This window comes from Bombyx mori, chromosome 11, assembly GCF_030269925.1.
Source record: "Bombyx mori chromosome 11, ASM3026992v2".
Classification (NCBI taxonomy): Eukaryota; Metazoa; Arthropoda; class Insecta; order Lepidoptera; family Bombycidae; genus Bombyx; species Bombyx mori.
The window spans coordinates 20623284-20645190 of NC_085117.1; the positions used below are offsets into that span (position 1 = coordinate 20623284).

Below are 21907 nucleotides of genomic sequence, written 5' to 3' on the forward strand. Positions count from 1 at the left end.
TCTTGTGGCCTCAATTGTCGTTACAATAAATTCAATTTCAATTGTTATCCATTAAAAGGAAACTTTGATAAACTACTAGTTTTAAGAACAAATAAATCTATTTGAATACTGGTTAATTGACGTTATTACCAAAACGTAATTGCTATGAATAGAGTCGTGTGGTTGCTAAGCAGCGGCCGCGGGTGGAGGCTACTCGTCTTCTGCGCCTCGAGCCATACTTTCGAACTTAAACTCCTTTTAATTTTAAAATGACTTACGGCATATTAATTGTACGTAAGTAGTTATGTCCGCCCGTGACTTGTTATTTATAGTTTTTTGTGTGAGAAAGAAGAAAGGTGTAATATTTTTCTGTGTTGAGCTCTAGATATTTCTGTATCACACCAAGTAAGCAAGAATATTGATCAGTCGTGCTATGTCCTCTAGCTACTCTATTAAGTATAAGGCTAATATTAAGCTGCTAGGCTTGTCGACCAGCACTCCGTTGAACCATGAGGCACAGCTTTATTTATTTCCAAAGGTAAAATAACTTGAAGATAATCCGTAATTCCAGGAGGATACAGTATTAGTAGAGAGTAGAGAGTATTAAGCGGTAGGCAGCGGCTTGGCTCTGTCCCTGGCATTGCTGAAGTCCATGGGCGACGGTAACCACTCACCATCAGGTGGGCCGTATGCCCGTCTGCCTACAAAGGCAATAAAAAAAAAATAAAAAAAAATACAGGGACAGTTTGAAAACATCGTACTTACCTACCACATCTCCCCGCTATCAGCAAAAACACAAAGAACCAACTTAAACTGAAATAGACTTACAAATTATTCAACTCTACGATAATAATCAAAATTATGATCCAATTACTTTGAAATGATAAAAGTGACGTCGAGTAGAATAAAAGTGATTTTGTGGGCAGAAGTGAAATAATCTAATTAAATATCTAAATCGGGCGAGGCTCGATGGGCACCGTTATCTCGGACTGAATATCTAGCGTTACTGTGGGCTGTGGCGCGCTCAGAGCAGAGCTAATGCAGAGGCGACACTCACGAGCAACGTGATGGCGAATACGATGCTGTCAAGCTCAAACAGGGTTCGTCGTGTCGTCGAAGAGTTTTCATGATTGTCAGCTTATCGAGAAGACATTAACATTATTAATGACAAGAACGATGTTTGCGCAATAACCACGTAGTTGTTTAGGTAAGCAGCTATTAGGTGATATTTTGTACAAATATTGTCGCACAGATATGTACCGTCCTGCCTATTTCTGCCACGATATAATTTTGCGTTCTAGTTGGAAAACCATCATCCATCAGCCATCATCAGTCAACGTCTACTATTGAACTAAAACTTCTATCTCATATCTCGAGTAGGAGACAGTATACATAATTGTTGGGTTACATAACCACTCAATACCTCGTTAAGCCACGTGCGCAATAATAAATAAAAATACGCTATCTCTCTTCGCTCCGCTCACGACTGTGACAGCGCACTAGGTTGGCATGGAGTAACCTTTAACAAACTTTAGATAACGCTTTACTTATGGTGTGCTTATGGTGTCGATTAATGACCTCAACTGTGCACCGGTATTTTTATGGGACGTACTTTTGTGTATCTGTATGTACGAGTGTATGTATGTATATAGTTGGCCCATTGCTCTCGAACGCTGTGTCGTAATATACGCGTTCGTACATTTTATATTTTGTGTGTGTATTTGTGCCTAATATTGAGAGCTTGAGACTTTGATCTCATATCACAAACTGGACGGTGGCTTCACGTGGTGATGCGAAACGTTCTTCAGACGAAGTTTGTGAAGAGCGAGTGCTCTGACCGCTACGTACCGCCGAGGACTATGTCTGCTGCGGAGTAGGGGCAAAACCCCACTTAGATTGCATTACTGAAGTCCATAAGCGAAGATGATCACTCATCATAAGGTGGGCAGTATGCTCATGTTGTTTGATAGTCTCTCATTCTGGAAGCGACCTCTAATATACATTAGTTACTGTCGGCCTAATTAGACGAACTTCAACTTCGTCTAATTAGGCCGTAGTCGTAAAGTTAATCTAGACTGGAATAGTCGTTATACACATATTTCGGAAAGTTAAAAAATAATAGTAAGTCTTCAAAATATAATAATAAAATGATTCTAGAATTAAAATGAGTAAAATATTGGAGACATTGTCGAACAGTGCATAAGATGAGTTCAGATCCAACAATTATTGTAATTCCAAAATAAATAGAAATCAAATACAGGAATGACCTGTATTTACATATAACACTTGATTGAGTGAGAGGTCAGTGCAAGAGGTGATCGCCCTCAGTGTCCCGACCCGACCCCACAATAAACCCACAAATTCCATTACCTCGTGATAAGGCACGATAAATTTGTAGTATTGAACTCAGAGACGTAAATCTCCCATACTCTTAATAATACAAAAGCCGATGTTTACTTTCTCAATGACAAATTGTCGTGAAGCTAATTTCGATTCTATACAACTTGAGATGGAGTTTCAATATTGTTAATTTCATATTATACATATGTTTTGTTTAACGGTTAAAAAAAGCTTTACAATTCAAATCCTCACTCGCTTAAACCGATAATATCAGTCTAATTTTTTTTTTCTATTATCTATTTTTTCAATCAATTATATTTTTGTTTCTAAATCCATCAATCTCAATTGACATACAATAAAACCCAGCAATTCAATATTCAGTTTTCCCAGTAGTCTGTTCATTGAAGGAAAGTAATAAAAATAGGAATACTTAATTAAACTAACTTAAAACTAAAAGAAAGTAATAGAAAAAAGACCAGCGGTGTATTATTTTTTGCCTTACAGAATTACAGAGTTTCGTTAGGTTTGTGTTGTTAAAATTTTTATAGGGATGAATAATTTTAAGAAACATTAACTGACTTTCTGTCACGTTTTTACCTTCAAGCCACGAAACCGATTGTGGGGCGCCTCCCAGAGCACTCTCTGTACCGCCGTTGATTTACTGGCAGAGAATTCGTTAGACACTTGGTCCACCACTATACTTTTGTGTATAAAAATAAAGAAATAAAAAACAGCATGGAAACAGTTTGAACTTTGAGAAAAAATACAATCTACATTTGATTCCATTGCTCGAGTACGCTATATAAGCGTAGTAGACACGGATAAAACTGCGGGTGGCAAGCTAGTACAGAATAAGAAATTTAAGCTATTAATTAATTGTTGGTGCTGCTGGTAGATAATAAAGAAGTTATTTAGTAAGTAATGTGTCATTGAAAAAGATATTTTACTAGTTTAAAATTAATGTTATTTCTTGATAAAGCACGTGAAATAAGTAATATTATTGTTTCTTGGTATATTAAATTAGGCAAAATACCAAAACTAGGTCTCTATAAGCTTAAATTAAAAAATACGCGTTTTTCTGCTTTTGGGCTGTGTACATTTCCCATAGTGTCACTCGGCCAGTCTACAATGACCTAACAATAAAAATGGCCACCACAAGTGTATTACGAAATAAAAGGTCCGTGACACAAGTCACTGACGCACGCGATAATAGATTTTATCGTAATCGGTATTATATCGATAATGTTATACGATTTCTCGATTTATTATTGTGATTCAAGATTACAGTTACTCTGTGGAGATACTAATGTATTCGATTTTGGGAATGTTATTAATTTGGTAATGTGGTTTTAGAATCGATTAGATACGTCTTTGTTATCGTATGCCGCATCTGTCGATAATGCGTTTGGAGAAATTGAAAATAAAATTTGAGTTTTTATTAACCCAATGATTACTTTAAGCCTTAAATATTGTTTGTGCGTACATGTGTACTTCATCATATTGTTTTTTTTTTGTAATCTTGTTTTATGAATAGGTATTTTATACTTGAACTTATTTGGAGAAAATCTAGAAATGTTACGAATTTCAAATAATACAAAGAACACTCACTTTATCGCTTCTTCGCTTCTAATAACGAATTCAGAGACGAATAGAGTTCTTAATTATTCTACGTACCTACACCGTTATTATTATTTTGTTATATAGAGAAATGAAATTCCCAGACATAAATATTGTACTTTTCTTTTATTCGCATCCGTCACAATAATATGTATCGCTGTGAATTATGACTTGTACCACATAACTACAGATATTTTATCGACTCGTGCCGGTCGCAGATAAAACGTATATAAATATAAAATGTGAAGGCATAAAGGAGCTGAATTAATTAACAGAGTTCTGTTGGTCGCGCTCCACCATTTCACTGACACACGACAAATTCTTTAATGTTATCTGCTTATACAATACGGAACCAAGAATACAACTACGGTAAAAAATATATATATCACTGTGACTGAAACAGAACTTAATCATTGACAAACGATTTTTGAATAAAAAAAATTGTAACCGACTCTGCATGTTAAAAATGTGTTACCTACACGATAATTTTGTTTACATCTGGAATAACACACGCCTGTAAGCACTTCTGATGATTGATTGATAGACCTGTATTTTATTGGATAAATTATAAGTATACAAGCAATAGTAATTTTAAATACATATGTAACATATATCTTTTTTATGAAATTAATGATAGATCGCCTTTATCTGACATTATGCGTTTGCCCAAAGCCCGCGGTTTCTTACAGTTACCCTATTTTTAGAATTTAAAATTCCAAATTGATATATTATAAAATAATAAATTTTATACACCCAAATCAAATACATACACATACGTTTACGGTCTTCAGGTCATGAAGCATAAATCATATGCATAGATAATCTTTGTGATCAGTTCGTGAGACACTTTCGTATGAGTCTTGAATCTGGGTAGATTAAAAAGTTTGTCATCATTTCGGAAATGGATACGGATTCCTTTAGGGGCTTATAATAGTTTCTGAACTATGACTACAAAACATTATGTTAACTAAATTAGATAAAGTTTTTTTAATAAAACGTATGAATGTTTGGTGTGCACGGTATGACAGCGTCCCTCCCACGCGCCGCGCTCTCGTCACACTCGCGTTCATTATGTTTATGGCTGTTTATTCTCTGGTGCGCCGACATCAGTCCGGAGCACACGGATGGCAACATTTAGGTTATTCTACTAATTTGCATTTATCAGCAATAAAAGCTTACTACGGATCACCCGTTGATGATATCACCGTATCAACATGATTTTTTGACAGCTGATTTAATTAGTTTCACTGGAATAAAATAAAATATCGAATCGATTTACGGCCCACCTGGTAGTAAATAGTTACCGCTGCGCACAAACGCCTCGAAAACGACTCTGGACTTCTGTGGGCTGATAGAAAATCAAGAACGACAATCGTACCGTAGCAGCAACTCTTCATCATCTACAGCAATAAGACTTCGAGGTGCTTGGAGTTACCAGTTGTCTCTCTTTAAATAATACTTTAAGAAAGTATTTTACAGTGTATAGCGGTGTCCCCAATCTTGCTGCAGTCCATGGGCGAAAATGAATGCGACTTTATTTGAGTTTCTGTTTTCGTTTATTTACTGCATCGCATTACTTATTGCTCACGGCCTACCTGATGCTAAGTGGTTCCCGGAACCTATATCCATACATTAGGTGCATTTTGTGTAGTATCTTTCGTATCGCTTTAATCGCTCAAAAGGCCTGGCCTCGCTGCACCGTGAGTGCGCAACACTAACATTTCAACCGAATTAGATAAATGAAAGTATCGACCATAAACCAACAAACCCACACTTTAAATACCTGAATCGATCATACAATAAAGACGTACTACGAGTACTACAACACATTGCTTGGTGTCGGTGCTGGCGGCTGACGACAGATCCATCGTTCCGTGGGTACAGCGACACGTACGAGCACGACACTGCTGCGTCTCATTACATATCAGAACTTCTTGTTTTTTCCTACCTAAGAATCTATCACCGGATCGGAAACGCGACACACTGAGAATATCCGGCGCGAAACTCAGTGGGCTGTGTCTGTGGATTAATTTACCCATCTAGCCCGAGGTACCTAAAAGCACCGTTAGTGGATCGGGAGGAACCAAAATGACGTGTTTAGGGCTACCCGACCCGGACGACAAAACTGTCATAGTTTCAATTTAGGAGCGTATTTTAATCCTACAATTTTAGCGACTAGTAACATAGTTTTGTGCCACAATTTCAGACTATCAGTGATATATTTTTAATAAAATTGTAAATTTTTTCATTTTTGCAGAACTGTATTATCTTTATAAAGGTCTAATACCGAAGCTGTCTAGTATTGGCATTAACACCTAGTCGCAACTGTAATGTTGGTTACGCTATGAATAGTTTGATATTTCGTTTTACGCCGGAGACTGGAAACACGGGGCTTGTAATGATTATTTATTTGCGAACTGTTCGTTTTCACGCGAGGCCACACATTGTAAGCTTCCACATGTGATGCCAAAAATTGTATCAAAATAACATATTTGGAATAAATGAGCATGCTAGCTCACGGTACGAATGCTTATGTCATCAAATCTGAATCGCAACTGACTGACTGAGAAGATCCGGTAAGAGATTTAGCGACTTGTGCTTTGGCTACTGTCGCTTGGGGGTTGCTGCTGCTTGAGCCAGGATAAGGGGTGCAGTTATCAGCAACGATAAGGAAGTAGTCGTATCGTCTCCCTGATCTGAGTAGCGTTCTGACGTAGTCCTTCGTGGATCCTACGTGCGGGACGGGCCTGCCACATGCGCATTAGTCATGACATGCGAGTTTTTTTAAAGTGTCGCTTTACCACGAAGGGACAGTTTAGTAGGTAACGCATATTTATGTGAAACCCGAAGGTCATGGTCATTCAAGATGACTCCCAAGTAGTTGAGTTCCTGACCCAGGCTGCGATTTGTCTAAGAGTGGAATCGGCCGGGAGGAGGTGATATCCCTGTGGCTCAAACGAAAGAAAATTCCTCTCGATCCTCTGTTCTGAAGATCACCGTCATACTTTTTGGTGGGTAAACTTTGATGACTTTGTATGATATAATGTCACAACATTCACCGAATTACAATCGTTATTTTCTTTGCATTTCTTTTATTAAATGTAAAACTGACAAGGGACACTTAAAACATTTTATAACTCGATACTACCTCTACGAGTATGTACTCTACATAATTATGTTAATACCAATTCAACGTATCTAAAATCTATGAGAATCAAAGAGTCGATTCACTTTTGTGTATACAGAGAGCCTAGCCAGGTTAATGACTCGATTTAACTGTTTTAGAACATAAAACACAGGTCACGATAAGATTACAAATTTAATTAAGAACTGAACCGTATTATTAAACAAAATATGGATTAGTTTAAAAATCGTTTTTATTTTGCAATTCAATAAAGTCCGCCTTCGAAATATTAATTGAAGTCATTAATTTTATTAAATTAAATGGTCATTGAACTTCACGTTATAAATATTAAATTAGTAATTAAAATATAGGATATTTTGTTAATTAATATGCTCTTTGTTTGATCTTAGATTATGTATGTTGAGTGAGATAATTTTAAGTTGTTTTAGTGGTGCGCATACCCAATGTCTGTTCAATATATATATTTTTTATGATTGAAAGATTACTGGTGGCCCGGAGGCCTAGGTCTGTTCAATAATTAACGAACCGGATATATGCAATGCAATGCAATGGTAAATTGTGACACAGAAGAGTTTTCGCACACTAAACGATTCCTTTGAAGTGTGTAATAAAAACAACTCGTCAAAAACGGATATATTCAAATTCCCACACGTCATTAATATCAATGTTTTGACATGAGCGGTGCAGGTGATTCGTCACTGTGTGGCTCGTGTGGCTCGTGTGGCTCAGTTCTTACTGGAGCTCTGTCGCTTCGCTAGTTGTTCGCCCGTCAATGCTCAGAGTCATTGCAATTTAAATATTTATAAAAAGAGAGAGCTAATTAGATATCTACTGTAAATATGTTTATACCATTATTTAGGTGTGATAAATACAGGATTAAATTATAAATATATTCATGTCAATACTCATACTCCGTGTCAATCCCTACAACGACAAGATAAAAAATGCAATTTTCAGGTTAATATGTAATATTCCTTGATATTCGTTACCAAGTAAAAAAGAAAAGTTAAAGTCTAGATTTGATTTTAAATAGTCACAGTAGGACATCATACATCACAAGCTCTTCGGGCCCTCGCGTGTGTGCCTCTATCGTTCAAACACGAGGCTAGTATAGTAGATAGTGCGAGAGTGGGTTAGAAATAATGCGTAGCTTCCTGAGTGTATCGTTTTTCTGCTCTAGTGCGAATAAACTCACACTAACTGTTATTTTACTCAGAAACGTTTGATCTAAAGCCGGCGCAGGACTTCACAGAAACACACAAAATAAGGAAATACAAAACTAAAACGTCACTTAGAGATTTGTATTGAGATCAATTTGATGTTGACTAATAACAGTTTCGAGAGCTCGTGAGTCATCGTAGATGTTGATTCCGGTAGTATATATACCTGATTTGTTTCCACTCTGCGGGCTGTACGTTGTACTTTTCCTTACCTCTTCGCTGGTAGCCTAAGGGGCAATTCCAGGATAGGTGAGCTTACGGGCTTAACCTGAAATAATTTGCTAACACTAGCCCTAGCAAGAACAGTGCTTCGCAGAATCTACCACCGGATTGGAAACGCTACCCACTGAGAAGATCCGGCGAGAAACTCAGTGGGCTGTGTCTATGGGTTAGTTCGTTAGGACGGCGACTGGTGCTTGAGAGGCCTAAAAGCACCGAAAATGAATCCCGGGGATTTGTACGTGAGCACACGCGGGTAGATATCACTATACTAACCGTTTTTACCACGAGTCGGTAACGGGTTCCGGTTTGAGAAGTGGACATCGTCAGCCTGTATCTCTCCACTGCTGGATGTAGGCCTTTTCCATAGTCCGCCACAATAAACGGTCCTCCGCCTTCCGCATCAAGTCTTCTCCAGCATATCGCCGTAAGTCATCAGTCCACCGGGCAGGGGGCTCCCAACGCTGCGCCTAGAATTGAAGTGGAAGTGAGAAGTGGACACCAGTTTTTTAATATAATTGAAACTAAGACATCATGTCTCAAGGTGGGTAGCGGTCCCGGCAGTGTATTGTCTATGGAACCCGCCCATTAGTAAGAATTTAACAATAGTTGGGCTGTGAGCTCGTCTGGAGACCGTCGGTAAAGCAAAGCAGTTAAGATTTTGGGTCTCGTCTCAAGTGGACCGAACTAATATTGTTTATTTTAAAAAACTTATGTTCTCAACTTATGTTCTTATGATGATTTAGTTCAATGATGGCAGTTCGTTATTATTGTTAATGGCATTGCCGTCGTTTTTAAATCCACTTTTTCGTCCATCAGCTCAAGCTAATAAAATTTCCCCCAAATGAGTTCACGACCTATTTGCTAAGCCACCTGCTTTGAATAAACAACAGGTTTCCAAAATCCGCTCATCATAATTCATAAAAAAACATTCAATTCATAAAACCACACACATATTAACATGAAGCAGTGAATTTTCACATAAATTCTGACACATTCCTCGCGGAACACCACGCCCTGATAGCGATCTCACAAAAATACTATAATAAACCTCTACGTTGCGAGCACACGTGTGATGGTCGGGGGTCAGGCCCGTGGGCGGGGGTCATGCGCCGACGGATTCTAGCAACCTACTTACTGTACATCTATGTATGTACTAATCGCAATTCATTAGTATTGTGACAAATACACTGTGGTGCGGTGGACGACTTCGAGCAAACGCGTCGTCACTGCCTGCGTCTATTCGTTGCTGTACAGCAGAAAGGACTGGAAGCGGCAATATCGTCTGTCTGTAATAAGCATTTGCTTTTATCATGTTCTTTGTTTTAAACAAATGTTATTCGAGCATCAAAATTTACAATTGCTCTATGAGAAAAAAGAACAAGCTGCTTAAAAAAACTTTCTATTCCTATAAGCGTTTTACTTTCCAGCTATTCCTTCTGTCGTGATATCTAGGTGCCCATCTTCTTTTATTGGCGGTCCTAATATAGAGTGAATAAATTGCGGTCTGTTTGTCTATCAGTTTCCAGTTTATAGCGGCTAAATTAATTTAGTTGTATTTTCTGAGAACACGTAAAAGGTTAATAGATTAATAGATAATTTTTTATACTCAATTTGAGCTTTTATTTAGTATTTATTTCGTTCAAATCTATCGAAAAAAGAACCAATTTAAAAATACTTATAAAGACACGGGCACACGATCGTAAAAAAAAACTTGTATAAAAATATGCCTCATAAAATCGAATTCCCATATGCATCTAAATTAGATTAGAAATGCGGCGAATCTTTGATTTGATTCATTAACCACTAAGTAGCTTATCAGATTCTCGATCTATCGTTATACATATTATACTGTTGTATAACGCTAACTCGGAATTCCTCGAGTTTTCTTTTACATTTAAAATCACAGCGTATTCGGCCTATTCTATGAATGCCAAAGCTTTTGGAGACAAAGTACTAGCTCTTATTGTTATTGTTATATCATTTGAAAATACCGCGTGACTTCTGGCACAAGAACCACTTCGGATGGCGCCGCGCCACGACGCCGATCTGGACCGCATATACAGCGCGTTTATCTTCTTATGTCAGTCTCGCACCTCTCTGGAGTGCTTCAATGAATATTCAAATAAACATAATAAATCACATGTGCACAGCGACTACAGACACACCAGAACATTACTATCTGTAAACGTCCATCTTGTTACGCAATCGTGTAATAAATTTTATGTAATCACTTGAAATAATCAGATTCCATACATTAGTACAGAGAACGGACCGGAGCTTGTGCAATTGTCGTTTTGGACTCGTTACATATAGGTAGGGCTTGCAAAAACTGAGCCCTGCATAAATGGATCTCTAAACCGAATATTGCCTCAGTCGTATTCTGCACACACACCTCAGAGTCACAGGTTTAAAACTAGAAATGCTTGCTTAAAAGGCATGCTTGACAGAAGTTTTATTAAACAACAAGACCATAATCATTAAGGGTATATGAAGTTAAAGCTTTCCCGTGATGTTAAAACTGGCGATGACAGAGTTCAAATTTTTATGTCAAGAACTAGCCGAGGGACGCGAAATGCGAAACGTACTTTTTTATTGCCCTTGTACGCAGACGAGCATACTTCCTATCTGATGGTGAGTTATCACCGTTGTTCATAGACGTCAGTGATTCCAAAAACACAGTCAAACCACTGCCTACCATTACCTACGTATATTATGTATGTACGTTTACTCTTTGCGCCAAAATTTTAATACACAATTCCACTTCGCTGTATAATAAATGTATCAAAAGAATCAGTGATATTGATAATTTTACAGATTCTTTATCGTTTGGAGAGAAAATCTGGCCAAATTAATTTGTCACCATGTTGAATGTCTTTAAGATCAAAGTTGAATCAGCTAATTCTGATTTATATCATGTTTGTGTAATAGTTTGTTTTTGCTCTACTTTTATTGCTAATAACTTGATACTGGCTGGGGAATGTAGCTTCACGTAATTGGAGTGACATGTGCGAAGGCATGTGCCTTTACCACGCTGAAGATTCAATGTAAATAAATAAATATACAAATGTATTTTTTTATCATAGCTGGGCAAACAGTTACAGCAAAAAACACGATTGTAGTACATTAGGTTTGTAAGCGGATAGCGCGACCTTATATACACCACACACCACCGCTATTATCAAAAATTGGTGCATTTTGCCGAATTTATATTTTATGATACGATATTTTCCCTTTATCGTACGAGTCGGTAATTGACATAAAGTAAGCTTTTAAACATAGCTGCCTGCTGGAGGACCGCTTGGCACCGAGTGCGCCGGACTCATCACAATGGTCGGCTTCACTGGGTGTATAGTGTGACCACCAGAGTCGGTATGTATGTTACCTATCTCTCTCTTAGCGTAGTCATGAATAACAAGCAAGAAAATGGCCCAGCTACTATTAGCTAACTATCTTTATATGCGCATTGAAGAGAACTAGAAGCGGAGTAGCGCATCATAAAGTAGAAATTACAGTAATGATGTAGGTAGTTAAACAAATAAAGGTATGTAGGCTGTGGCGAGCGACGCTACCAGGCGCACGCACCGCCCGCGGCTGTCGGTTATCATTTAACTTGGGACGCAGCTCTGTCACGAGACTAGCGATTAGCGATTATGTTCATTCCAAACCTTAATTTGAATCAATTGAAGTAACTTCAATGAGCAGACTGCACGTTCACCTTATGTACTTAAAATAATTGTAACTTTAATAGCTTTAAACGTTATGAGCCACTTCGTTCATCTCACACACTGATTTACTTAATAAAATTACTTGAATAGAAACATAAGTAAAAATATTGTGTGGGATGCTATATTTATGTATGTTAAACCATTTCTTACTGCTACAGTTTTTATGAATTTAACATTGTATTATTTAATTCTGCTGTTGTCTTATTAAAAAAAGATAAAAAATGCTTTCTATTAATTATCATTTTTGAATAAGAATATTGTTATTAATACTGCTTGGGATTCTAATCCGCTTTCCGTGTCTCTCATCACCGGAGCGTTAGTGTGAGCGCTCGATAGCGGATCACAGCGTGAGAACGAGCCGCGACCTCAACACTTGCACTCGTACCCCGCTATCGATCGTGCGCTATTGTCTCACCTACAGACTGATAACATTCACTAAACTTTCTGTATCTATGAGGCTTACAGTAATTTAGGACACACGTAATTTGATTCTTAACTAAACAAAGTTTCAAATGATGCATATCATAGCCGGAAGTTTTTTTTTTTATTGCTTAGGTGGGTGGACTAGCTCACAGCCCACCTGGTGTTAAGTGGTTACTGGAGCCCGTGGACATCTACAACGTAAATGCGCCACCCACCTTGAGATATAAGTTCTAAGATCTCAGTATAGTTACAACGGCTGCTCCATTCTTCAAACCGAAATGCATTACTGCTTCACGGCAGAAATAGGCAGGGCGGTGGTACCTACCCGTGCGGACTCACAAGAGGTCCTACCACCAGTATTTTGGCTGTGTCAATTTCTTTCAGAGCCTGTCTTCATTCGTAATATTGAGACGTAATATTATTCATTCGTAATATTCCACAAGCTAATAGTTTATACCTTATAGTGAGTGATAACGAACGCTCATTAAAGCCATGTCAGAGGCAGAGCTGCGAGACTGCCAGACGCGGAGGACTCTTTTTTTAAATCTCTAGGTATCATAAAAAACGTGCTTATTTACTAATATCACAATCCAATATATTCTTCACTCTTGGTTCCTTCTAATTATAATTGAATGAGTGATTGGTAATAGTAAAGTGACGTGCCGTATCTCGCACAGTAATCCACACGAACCTTCCGTTCCACGCTTATAAATTCTCGGCCCAGAAGCGAACTATCATTAAAGAAATTTATTATGATCGGTTTATAAATTACGAAAAAATTGTAATAATCAACGATAAATCTCGCCTAATCTCAATAAAGCGCGTCACCAGAGAGCCAGCGAGCCAGTGTCGCTCCGTGGGAACCGTCGCCCACACTACTTCATATAAATTCTATACATTTGTCATTCTCTTGTGTTTGTAAAGATTTGCCGAGAGATTGTATCCCATTCATATTTCACTTTGGAAACTTTTTACATATTATATTTTAAGTGTAATATTTATGTGCGTGCCTCGCTTGAGGTCAGGTTGCTTTCAATGTTTTTAGGCTTTAAAATATTTATACCGTATCATGTTTTATATCCGTCAAGTTCACGAATAGCTATGAATTCAAAACTGAGTCAGCATCGATGTCTTTCATTTTCTGAAACTAAAGTTAATGTATAATTTAGCAAAATTTATAAGATAAATTAAAAAAATACCTTTGAAGCTTAACCAGTGCGATATTTTAAGACCGTCGCAAGCCGCTATACTAACATTCGCTATAAACGGATAGAAGCGCGCTTATAACGCAAGCTCATCGTAATAGTCCGTAACTATTTGTACCGGCGCTGGTCGCGCTGGAACAGACACCTCATTGATTATGCGAGCTGCGAGCCGGATTAAAGGCGAGCCATAAATAAGCCGCAACGAGCCGATCAAGAATCTTATTAAATTTAATGAATCGAAACGAACACCCCGTGTAATTAAACAGGCTGTTTTACTTCAGTTTCATGTCTTTGTGTACCTGAGTGACCGAGTGTCGGTGCTCACATTGTTCAACGCTTGTTTTAAATATTATATAGATTAATGTCTCATTTTCTTAATATTTATTATGTAATTAGAGTTTACATTATCTGCAATTACGCCCACATATGTGTGAATACCCTTTGAGATCGGTCCCACTAATCACACTATAATCTATTTGTTTTACATAGGCTCCATTTTGTTAATTTTGAAAATTGTTTAACGTTACATAAATATATTATGTTAATAATTTTCATTGACGCACGGCGTCTGTGCAGGGTGCACTAACTAACACTAACTAACTATCAAAAACTCATTCCGTTTCTGTTTAACGCAGCAAATGAATAATGATTTAGGATTTTTTAGTTTTTGGGATCAGTTTACTTAAATTGAAACGGCATTACTCAAGCAATGGAGCAATGTTCATAGACCTTAAATCGCAGCAAAACTTACACCTACATATACATATTATTAAGTACTATTTACATTTTATGAATTTAATAAAATCCGATCCACCCATTAAGGCGCTACTAAACGTAAACATTTATCTTCGTCTGCTCACAAGATGCAAACTCTTCAGCTAGCTTACCATATAAGTGCAAATACACAGAAATTAAGGACGATTATAGAATTAATCTCATTCCCAAAGCATTAGCGTCGTCCGCTGAATGCGTTCTCTTGGTGACTGCTGACTGGACGATTGACACTGAAAGGCTCCACATTAAGACGTTCCTGCGGGGTCGCGTCACGTGTCGCGTCACGCGTCGTCTGTGAGTTATGTGATGCGCCCGTTCCACTCATTAAGCAATTTTGATGTCACTCGTTTGCATGTAAGAGACAGAACGTGCTCGAATTGTTTTAATGCTGTTGAACTATTCGCTAGAGTTCAGCGAATGGAGGATTAGCTTTTTCTATTAGTTGAGAATCTTATGAGCTTTATAACGTTTTGTATTAACTATGAGTTATGTGGTGGTACTATGAGTGGTGGTGACTATTCACCATTAAGTGGCTGTATCCTACGACATGCCCTGCAGCCAAGTGTAGTCAACTGACAACAAAGCAGTACAAAGATGAAATAAGCAGAAATAATTTTGCTTTAAGTTTAATATTCTAAGTGCTGTGTTGGAGCTCGCCTTTCTACCAAGGATTGAAGCAGACCGTATCATAACTAGCACACATGGAGCTTACACCAAATCACCTAACTATGTAACGCATGTTCCGGATCAACTTCCACGATTTAAAAGGATTCAATTATATTACACATGACATGATGGCAGGCACGCGTTACGTTGTGTCTTCCACCTGATATTCCTAATCTAGTCTACGTGTAAAGTTGTCGCACAAAAACAAGTATCGTGAGTCCCGTTACAGTTCAGCTCTATAACAATGGACATGAATTCATTTTTGGCGCATCTAAGTCTGATCTTTGCGAGTCCGCGTGTGACCGATCGTCACGTCGATCTGCCACTCAATTAGGAAGCGATGTGTAACGCGCGCCCTCGCCCGCCGGGAACCTTCCTATCTACGGTTTCTAATCTCGTGACTCACCGCCTTCGTCAAATTGTGGGTGACGGACTGCTAGAATGTTCGCGATGGCCTATCAGAGAATTTTACTTTAAATTTTATGATTTTTGGACGAAGTTCCTTATGGGACGATGCGGAGGGGTACCTTAACCGGGAAAAAACGTCCGTAACGTAAGTTTTTTTTTTTTTTATAACATGATAGTATTTGGTCAGTTTGTTTGTCATAATGTAATCTCAGGATGAACATTAGTCACCGTCAGTCAATACAACGCTGTACGGCGTGACCTGGTGTTCAATGGTCATCCAAACGCTCTGACATCACAAAGCGTTGAATGCCACTAATAACCCAGCACTTTGCGTTAAGTGGAACTAATGAGGGTTCATGATTATTTCGCAGTAGAAATAGTTAAAATAATGAAAAGTACGTTTTACCGATGCTTGCTTCGGTGGGACAGGAACCTTATACGATCAGTAGTTCATTAAGTTGCCCAGGCGGTGAGTCACGTCCGCGTCGCGTCTTCATCTCGTGTCGAGACGCAGCTGGGGCACGCTCTGCAATATATTTTTTTCGTTTAGGTATGTCAACGAGCTCACAGCTATCCTGATGTTAGCGGATCACCGAAGTCCACGGACACGCAGACCCATAGTAATGGCAGTGCGAATGCCATCATTCAACTTGAGACTCAGAGGTCTTGAGCTCGAAGTAACAGTTGTATAGCGACTGTTTACCGCTATCAATCATCCCTCAAACTGGAACTGGTAGCATTCTGTATTCCTTCATCGTGGATGTCATCATGCGCATGTATTAGGCCGATACATGTTTGAACACCGGCACCGTGGCAATTACAAAAATTAGATTCCATGTGGCCTCGTCGTTGCTCTTGTTGACATCTATCAGTTATCGTTCGCGGAATACTAAGCCGTTACAGTTATAACATAATAATGTCCAGCGGCGCGTTGGATATAACTCATTTCGATGTTTTTAATTAAAAAGTTCTCAAACGTTTCACATTGTGAATGTAATTGGATAGGTAAATGTGAACATTCATATTCAAATCGTTTCGCGCAAATCAACGCGATAGCAATAAATGCAAATTGCGTCCCGAAATATTGTTGTAATCTCAAGTAATGAGGCTTCGTTATTTAGTGCCGAGAACGCACCGGCGCCCGTATCTCCGGGCAGCTCCACCACAATCACATATTTTACGCTTTTGTACGAGTTTAATTGAGTAAGAAGAGACTGGAAACCGCTCGCAGCGGGAGGACATCCAAATTTATTTAAAATTCGCGAAAGACTCCCATTATTTACGTGATGAGTCGGCCGCAGCCCAGAGCCCGATGTTAAGTGTGAGATACGGCCTTATTCGCTCTGACCCAGATGTTGGCCCGACTCTTTATGATCACTTTTTTGAGATATTTAATTTTTAATTCCGCGCGGGACGAATCGGTTCGACCCCCATATGATTTTTTCAAGTGTATCGCGCATCAATTACTCGCGGCTTGCGGAACTTTGTCGATATTTTATTCTCAATTAATGCGCACTTGTAACACGAAATTGGCTTCGCTGTTTTCTTACGAAAACTGTACGCCCTTTTATAATATCCGCCGGTAGCGTGTCAGACTTTATGACGTTACACAACACTACATTATGAGGATGTTTTATTGAGGTGATGTTTTTGTTTGTTGCAGTCGTTCTTCGGGCGCACGTACAACAACCTGTCGTCGATCTCCGAGTGCAAGAACAACGGCGAGTGCGTCATCAACAAGAAGAACAGGACGGCGTGCAAGGCGTGCCGCTTACGGAAGTGCCTTCTAGTCGGAATGTCCAAGTCCGGCTCTCGGTACGGCAGGAGGTCCAACTGGTTCAAAATCCACTGCCTTCTCCAAGAGCAACAGCATCAACAGATGCAGCACATACAAAATAGAAAATCTCCACCGACTTTCAACACCTCCATGAATGCATCTTTCTTGCCCACAAACTTGCTTCCGGCTGCCGCCCTCGCAGAATATTACAAAAATTCAGAAAAGAATCCCTTCACAGAAGATGTGATGCGGCAGAGTGTTTCACCTTCAGATTCCGGAGCATCTTCCGCGGACCCTGAAGATGACAACAGTTCAAGAAGCACTAGCGGCTTGAGCATCTTCCGACCGGCATCGTCACCGCTGAGCGATAAAGATGTCAGATTACAGGCCATTAGGAATCAAAGTAAAGATGTCAAAAAACGAAAACCAGCCTTGCCCTCTCCGTTCAGTTCTATGTCAGCATCACCAAGCTTTTCACCGAGACCTTTCCTTCCAGTGATGCAAAGACCGATTCCACCGGCGGCCACCACGTGGTCGAACAGAAATGGTGGCGACTTGCTCCTACACTCGCCAGCCGTCGCGGGGGTGGCGATAGATCAAGACCAACCCATTGATCTATCCATCAAATCGACCGCAGTACTAATTAGGAGCCCCAAAAACGACGAAGTGAGCGACTCAGAGCCCGAACTGAGCATCGACTTGAGCGAATCAAGCAAAGACATGATGAAGAATCCTCTGGACCTTTCTCTTGTTCCCAAAAGGACTGAAGAGCTTCCATTAACTGGTTGAGCTACTCTAACCGGGGACCCGATGTCATCATAATGATGTGTACATAGTTAGCTTCTTATCGTATAATATAGAATACTCTGCCATACAGTATTTAAGATCTGTACATTCCTTCTCTTCCTACCTGACGTGTTTTACGATACTCAAGTCTCTGATTAAGTTGTAGACAGTTGACGGCATTGTGCTTACGAGTAACATGTCCTGAAATTTTCTTTTAAGTAGATAGGTTTCACAAGCTGCACCGTGCTAAACTAATTACTGTACCATTTGTAATTGTACAACAACAAGTAGCAAGTGCTCTTGCGGTCGTTATTGTGATTCCGTTAGACATACATACATATTTATGTAAATATGTGTAAGTGAATTTGTGAAAACTTGAAATACTCTCGTTAATAAATAAATACTATCATTTTAACCAAACAAGCCAATGGCGAGTTTTGATATGTAAATTAAAATTATGTATTTTATAAAATCTTTATTAAAAACGAGAGAATTTCAAGAGCACTAAATAAATACTAGAATAAGTGTCATGTAATGTGCCAGTGTTAAGTGCCAGTTTTTACCAGATTTTAGTTATTTAAAAATGGGATTAAGGCCAGTTGTAATGAAGCTCAAAATTAAATGTACAAAAATAATTGTTATGAATATATTATGATGTAAAAATTAATTTCATTAGCGGAATTATAAGTATTTATTTTTAGTGTAGGCCAGTTTAATCAGTCATTAAGTTTTATAATTTATGATTATTTCTGGATGAGGTTTTTAACACGATTTTAAACATGGCTCCTGAATTAAAGAGTCTCAAAGAGTCGGTTGTTGAAGTTCATGTGACATTCTCAGATTTAGTTTAATCGTATTGCTTGGTGCCTGCGTTGCGTTGCGTGTTATAATATTGTTGTTTGTTGCTAGTATAGTTGTTGGAGATTTTTATTCATTCCTTTGAAATGTTCATGCCAATACTAGATACGTAAAATGTGAATTTTTAATAGGTAGATCTAAGACTAGGACCATTTCAAGTCATATTCAGAAAAAATTAAAACTACTAAAACTAAAGTAAATTTTAGAATTTTGTAATAATTATGTGAAAGTAATTATTTCAAAATTAGAGGACAAAAATATTTATTAGATAATATTTTTGGTTGCAATAGATTTACGTCTTTGAATAAAAACTTCATGCTTTTGCAGAAGAATATAATATATACATACTATATACAGTCAATGAGCTATGGACCTTATCCTATTGAAAACACATATATGTGCCAAAAATTGTTTGAGAAATATTTAGGTTCTGATTTCTGCGTGGGTTCAGTCAAGGTTTAAGCTCAAGCTCAAGTAATGTCATATTATAAATGGTGAGTCTGAGATAGTTAATTAATTGTTGTTACTGTGTGATACGATATTTTTATAACCGTTTACATTTTTATGTTTTTTAATAAGTAAATATTAATATATTTTGGAAAAATAAATAGTTGTGAATTCATTTTTATTGCGTTGTTTTATTTGACTACGACATATCGTTATTATCAGCCCATCTTCTCTATTTATCCAATGTCAGACACACACTTCCAGAAACACATACACAAATAGCTGAATTCAGATATCTTTTTCTTTAAGTTTGTTGTCACCATGTTATATAAAATATAACTCTTTTTTTATGAACCGCAATTGTAAAATGGGTATTTTATTCTTTAAATTGAAATAATTATTATTCACACTAAATCTTTTTAGTATCATGGATATTGAAGGTATATTCGTCTACTTCAGCGGTCGGGGAACTTTTTTAATTATTACCCCAAAATATTTTTGCGTAAGTCGATATTACCCCATGGCGAAGAACAAAAGCATTCTTTTAGCATCTTTCATATTATAGCCCCCATTATAATTTCGTAAAGAAATTTTATTTTTCGTTTCATTTCATTTCGTTTCATCGAGTTTGAAATCACAACGATTCTAAAGAAGTTTCACTTCAATATATACTTTTTACTCACAAAAGTTTCATTTTGACCCCCAAAAATTTCATTTTACCCCATTTGGGGTAATTTACCCCGGTTCCCCGACCGCTGGTTTAGTTGAACGTAGCAAACGTTGAACTAGAGGGAATTGGGGACATTTTACAAAAAACATAATGTTATTTTTTTCTGAATTTATATATTAAATACGATTTCGTTTACATCTTCACATTATCGGTCTGCAAGTGAGCAAACGGGTCCGCCTGTTGTGAACTGGTTACACAAACCACTAGACATCACAACCATCGTAACCGCTGCCATCTTAATGCCAATGCCAATAGTGTCACGCCAACAACGTAATTGTTACCAGTATGTTTTCAATTGAGCAAGCATAGTTACTTCAAAAGAAGGAGAAGAAGAATAGGTAGAAAAGCGGTGCCTAACCGCGCAGGCTCTACTGATAACTAATATAACGGCAAATTATAATAAAATTTTATAGTTGATTTTACTACTGCTTCGACAGACCTATCGAGAAGACGTTGCCGTAGTGGACGAGAATGCCATTTACATTGTTAGAACAATAGAATAGATTGAGCAAACTTATATTGAATACATTCAGGAAATACTCTTAAGTTCACAAAATAAAGACTTTATTTATGAAGATCTTTCGACAGTGTTTGAAGCCTCTAGGAGACATGTTTGTTTATAAATCTAAACCTAAGACGAAGCTCCAGTGAGAACGCACGAGAATAAACAAAGTAAACTCTGATTAACAATTCAGATGTTCCTCTCACAGAAGATAATTCCAAACGCAACCAAAAATAAAAACGAACACCCTAAATATTCATGAATTCCTGTTTGATTTGAGCGCTTCCTACCATCGCGTTCCCATCCGAGCATTTTTACAGAATTATTCATGAGCTTGTTGTTGAGCTTGCACCACTCTCCACTAATTTCAACTCTCAATCGTTGAGTCTAAATATTATTTTGTCCAGCAAGAGTTTCGTTTGGTGCTGCCGCTGTGATATGCAGTGCTGCTACCGTGAACTACTGTTTCCTTGATTCAATTCAATGCCCGATCCAATACGAGTGAGTTAACGTTATTTAAATTTGAATAATGACTAGTGATGATTTTTTTTACTTAGACAGGCGGACAAGCTTACGGCTCACCTGGTGTTACATGGTCACCGGAGTCTACAGATATTATCCTCGTTAATGCCACCATCTACCTTGAGACATGAGTTCTAAGTCTTAGTTTATATAGTACAACGGCTGCCCCATCCTTCAAACCGAAACGCATTACTGCTTCACGGCAGAAATAGGCAGGGTGGTGATGCCTACCCGCGTGGGCTTACAAGATGCATTAGATTACATTATTGCTAGATGTATTGCATCACAAGATTTTACGTAAATTATAATTTTTGCGGGTCTTATTTTTATTAGACGATGTTATTCCTTCACCCTGGAGGTCATCCGTGAAAAATCTTTAAGTACCTGCCAGCGAAATCCGTCTACCGGCACAGTCGCATCGCTCGCATACGAATACAACAGGCATCTCATCCCTTAGGCAGCTTAGGCCGTGACGACTTCATCTGTGGACACAAGACGCACAGAGGGATTGTTCGTATTTGTAAATCCATAACGATTAGATCGAAATGTGCAGGAGTAAGT

At 38.1% G+C, this 21907-nt stretch overlaps 1 protein-coding gene across 1 annotated transcript in view; it reads left to right on the top strand.

Moving 5' to 3' along the window:
* The window catches only part of LOC101737864 (protein embryonic gonad), a 115312-nt gene extending 95539 nt beyond the window's left edge, over positions 1–19773 (top strand). Inside the window, exon 3 of the mRNA XM_004927079.5 lies at positions 17388–19773. Coding sequence (XP_004927136.2) covers positions 17388–18290 — 903 coding nt within the window. The 3' untranslated portion in view covers positions 18291–19773. The remainder of the gene's footprint in view (positions 1–17387) is intronic.
* The last annotated feature ends 2134 nt before the right edge of the window (positions 19774–21907 follow it).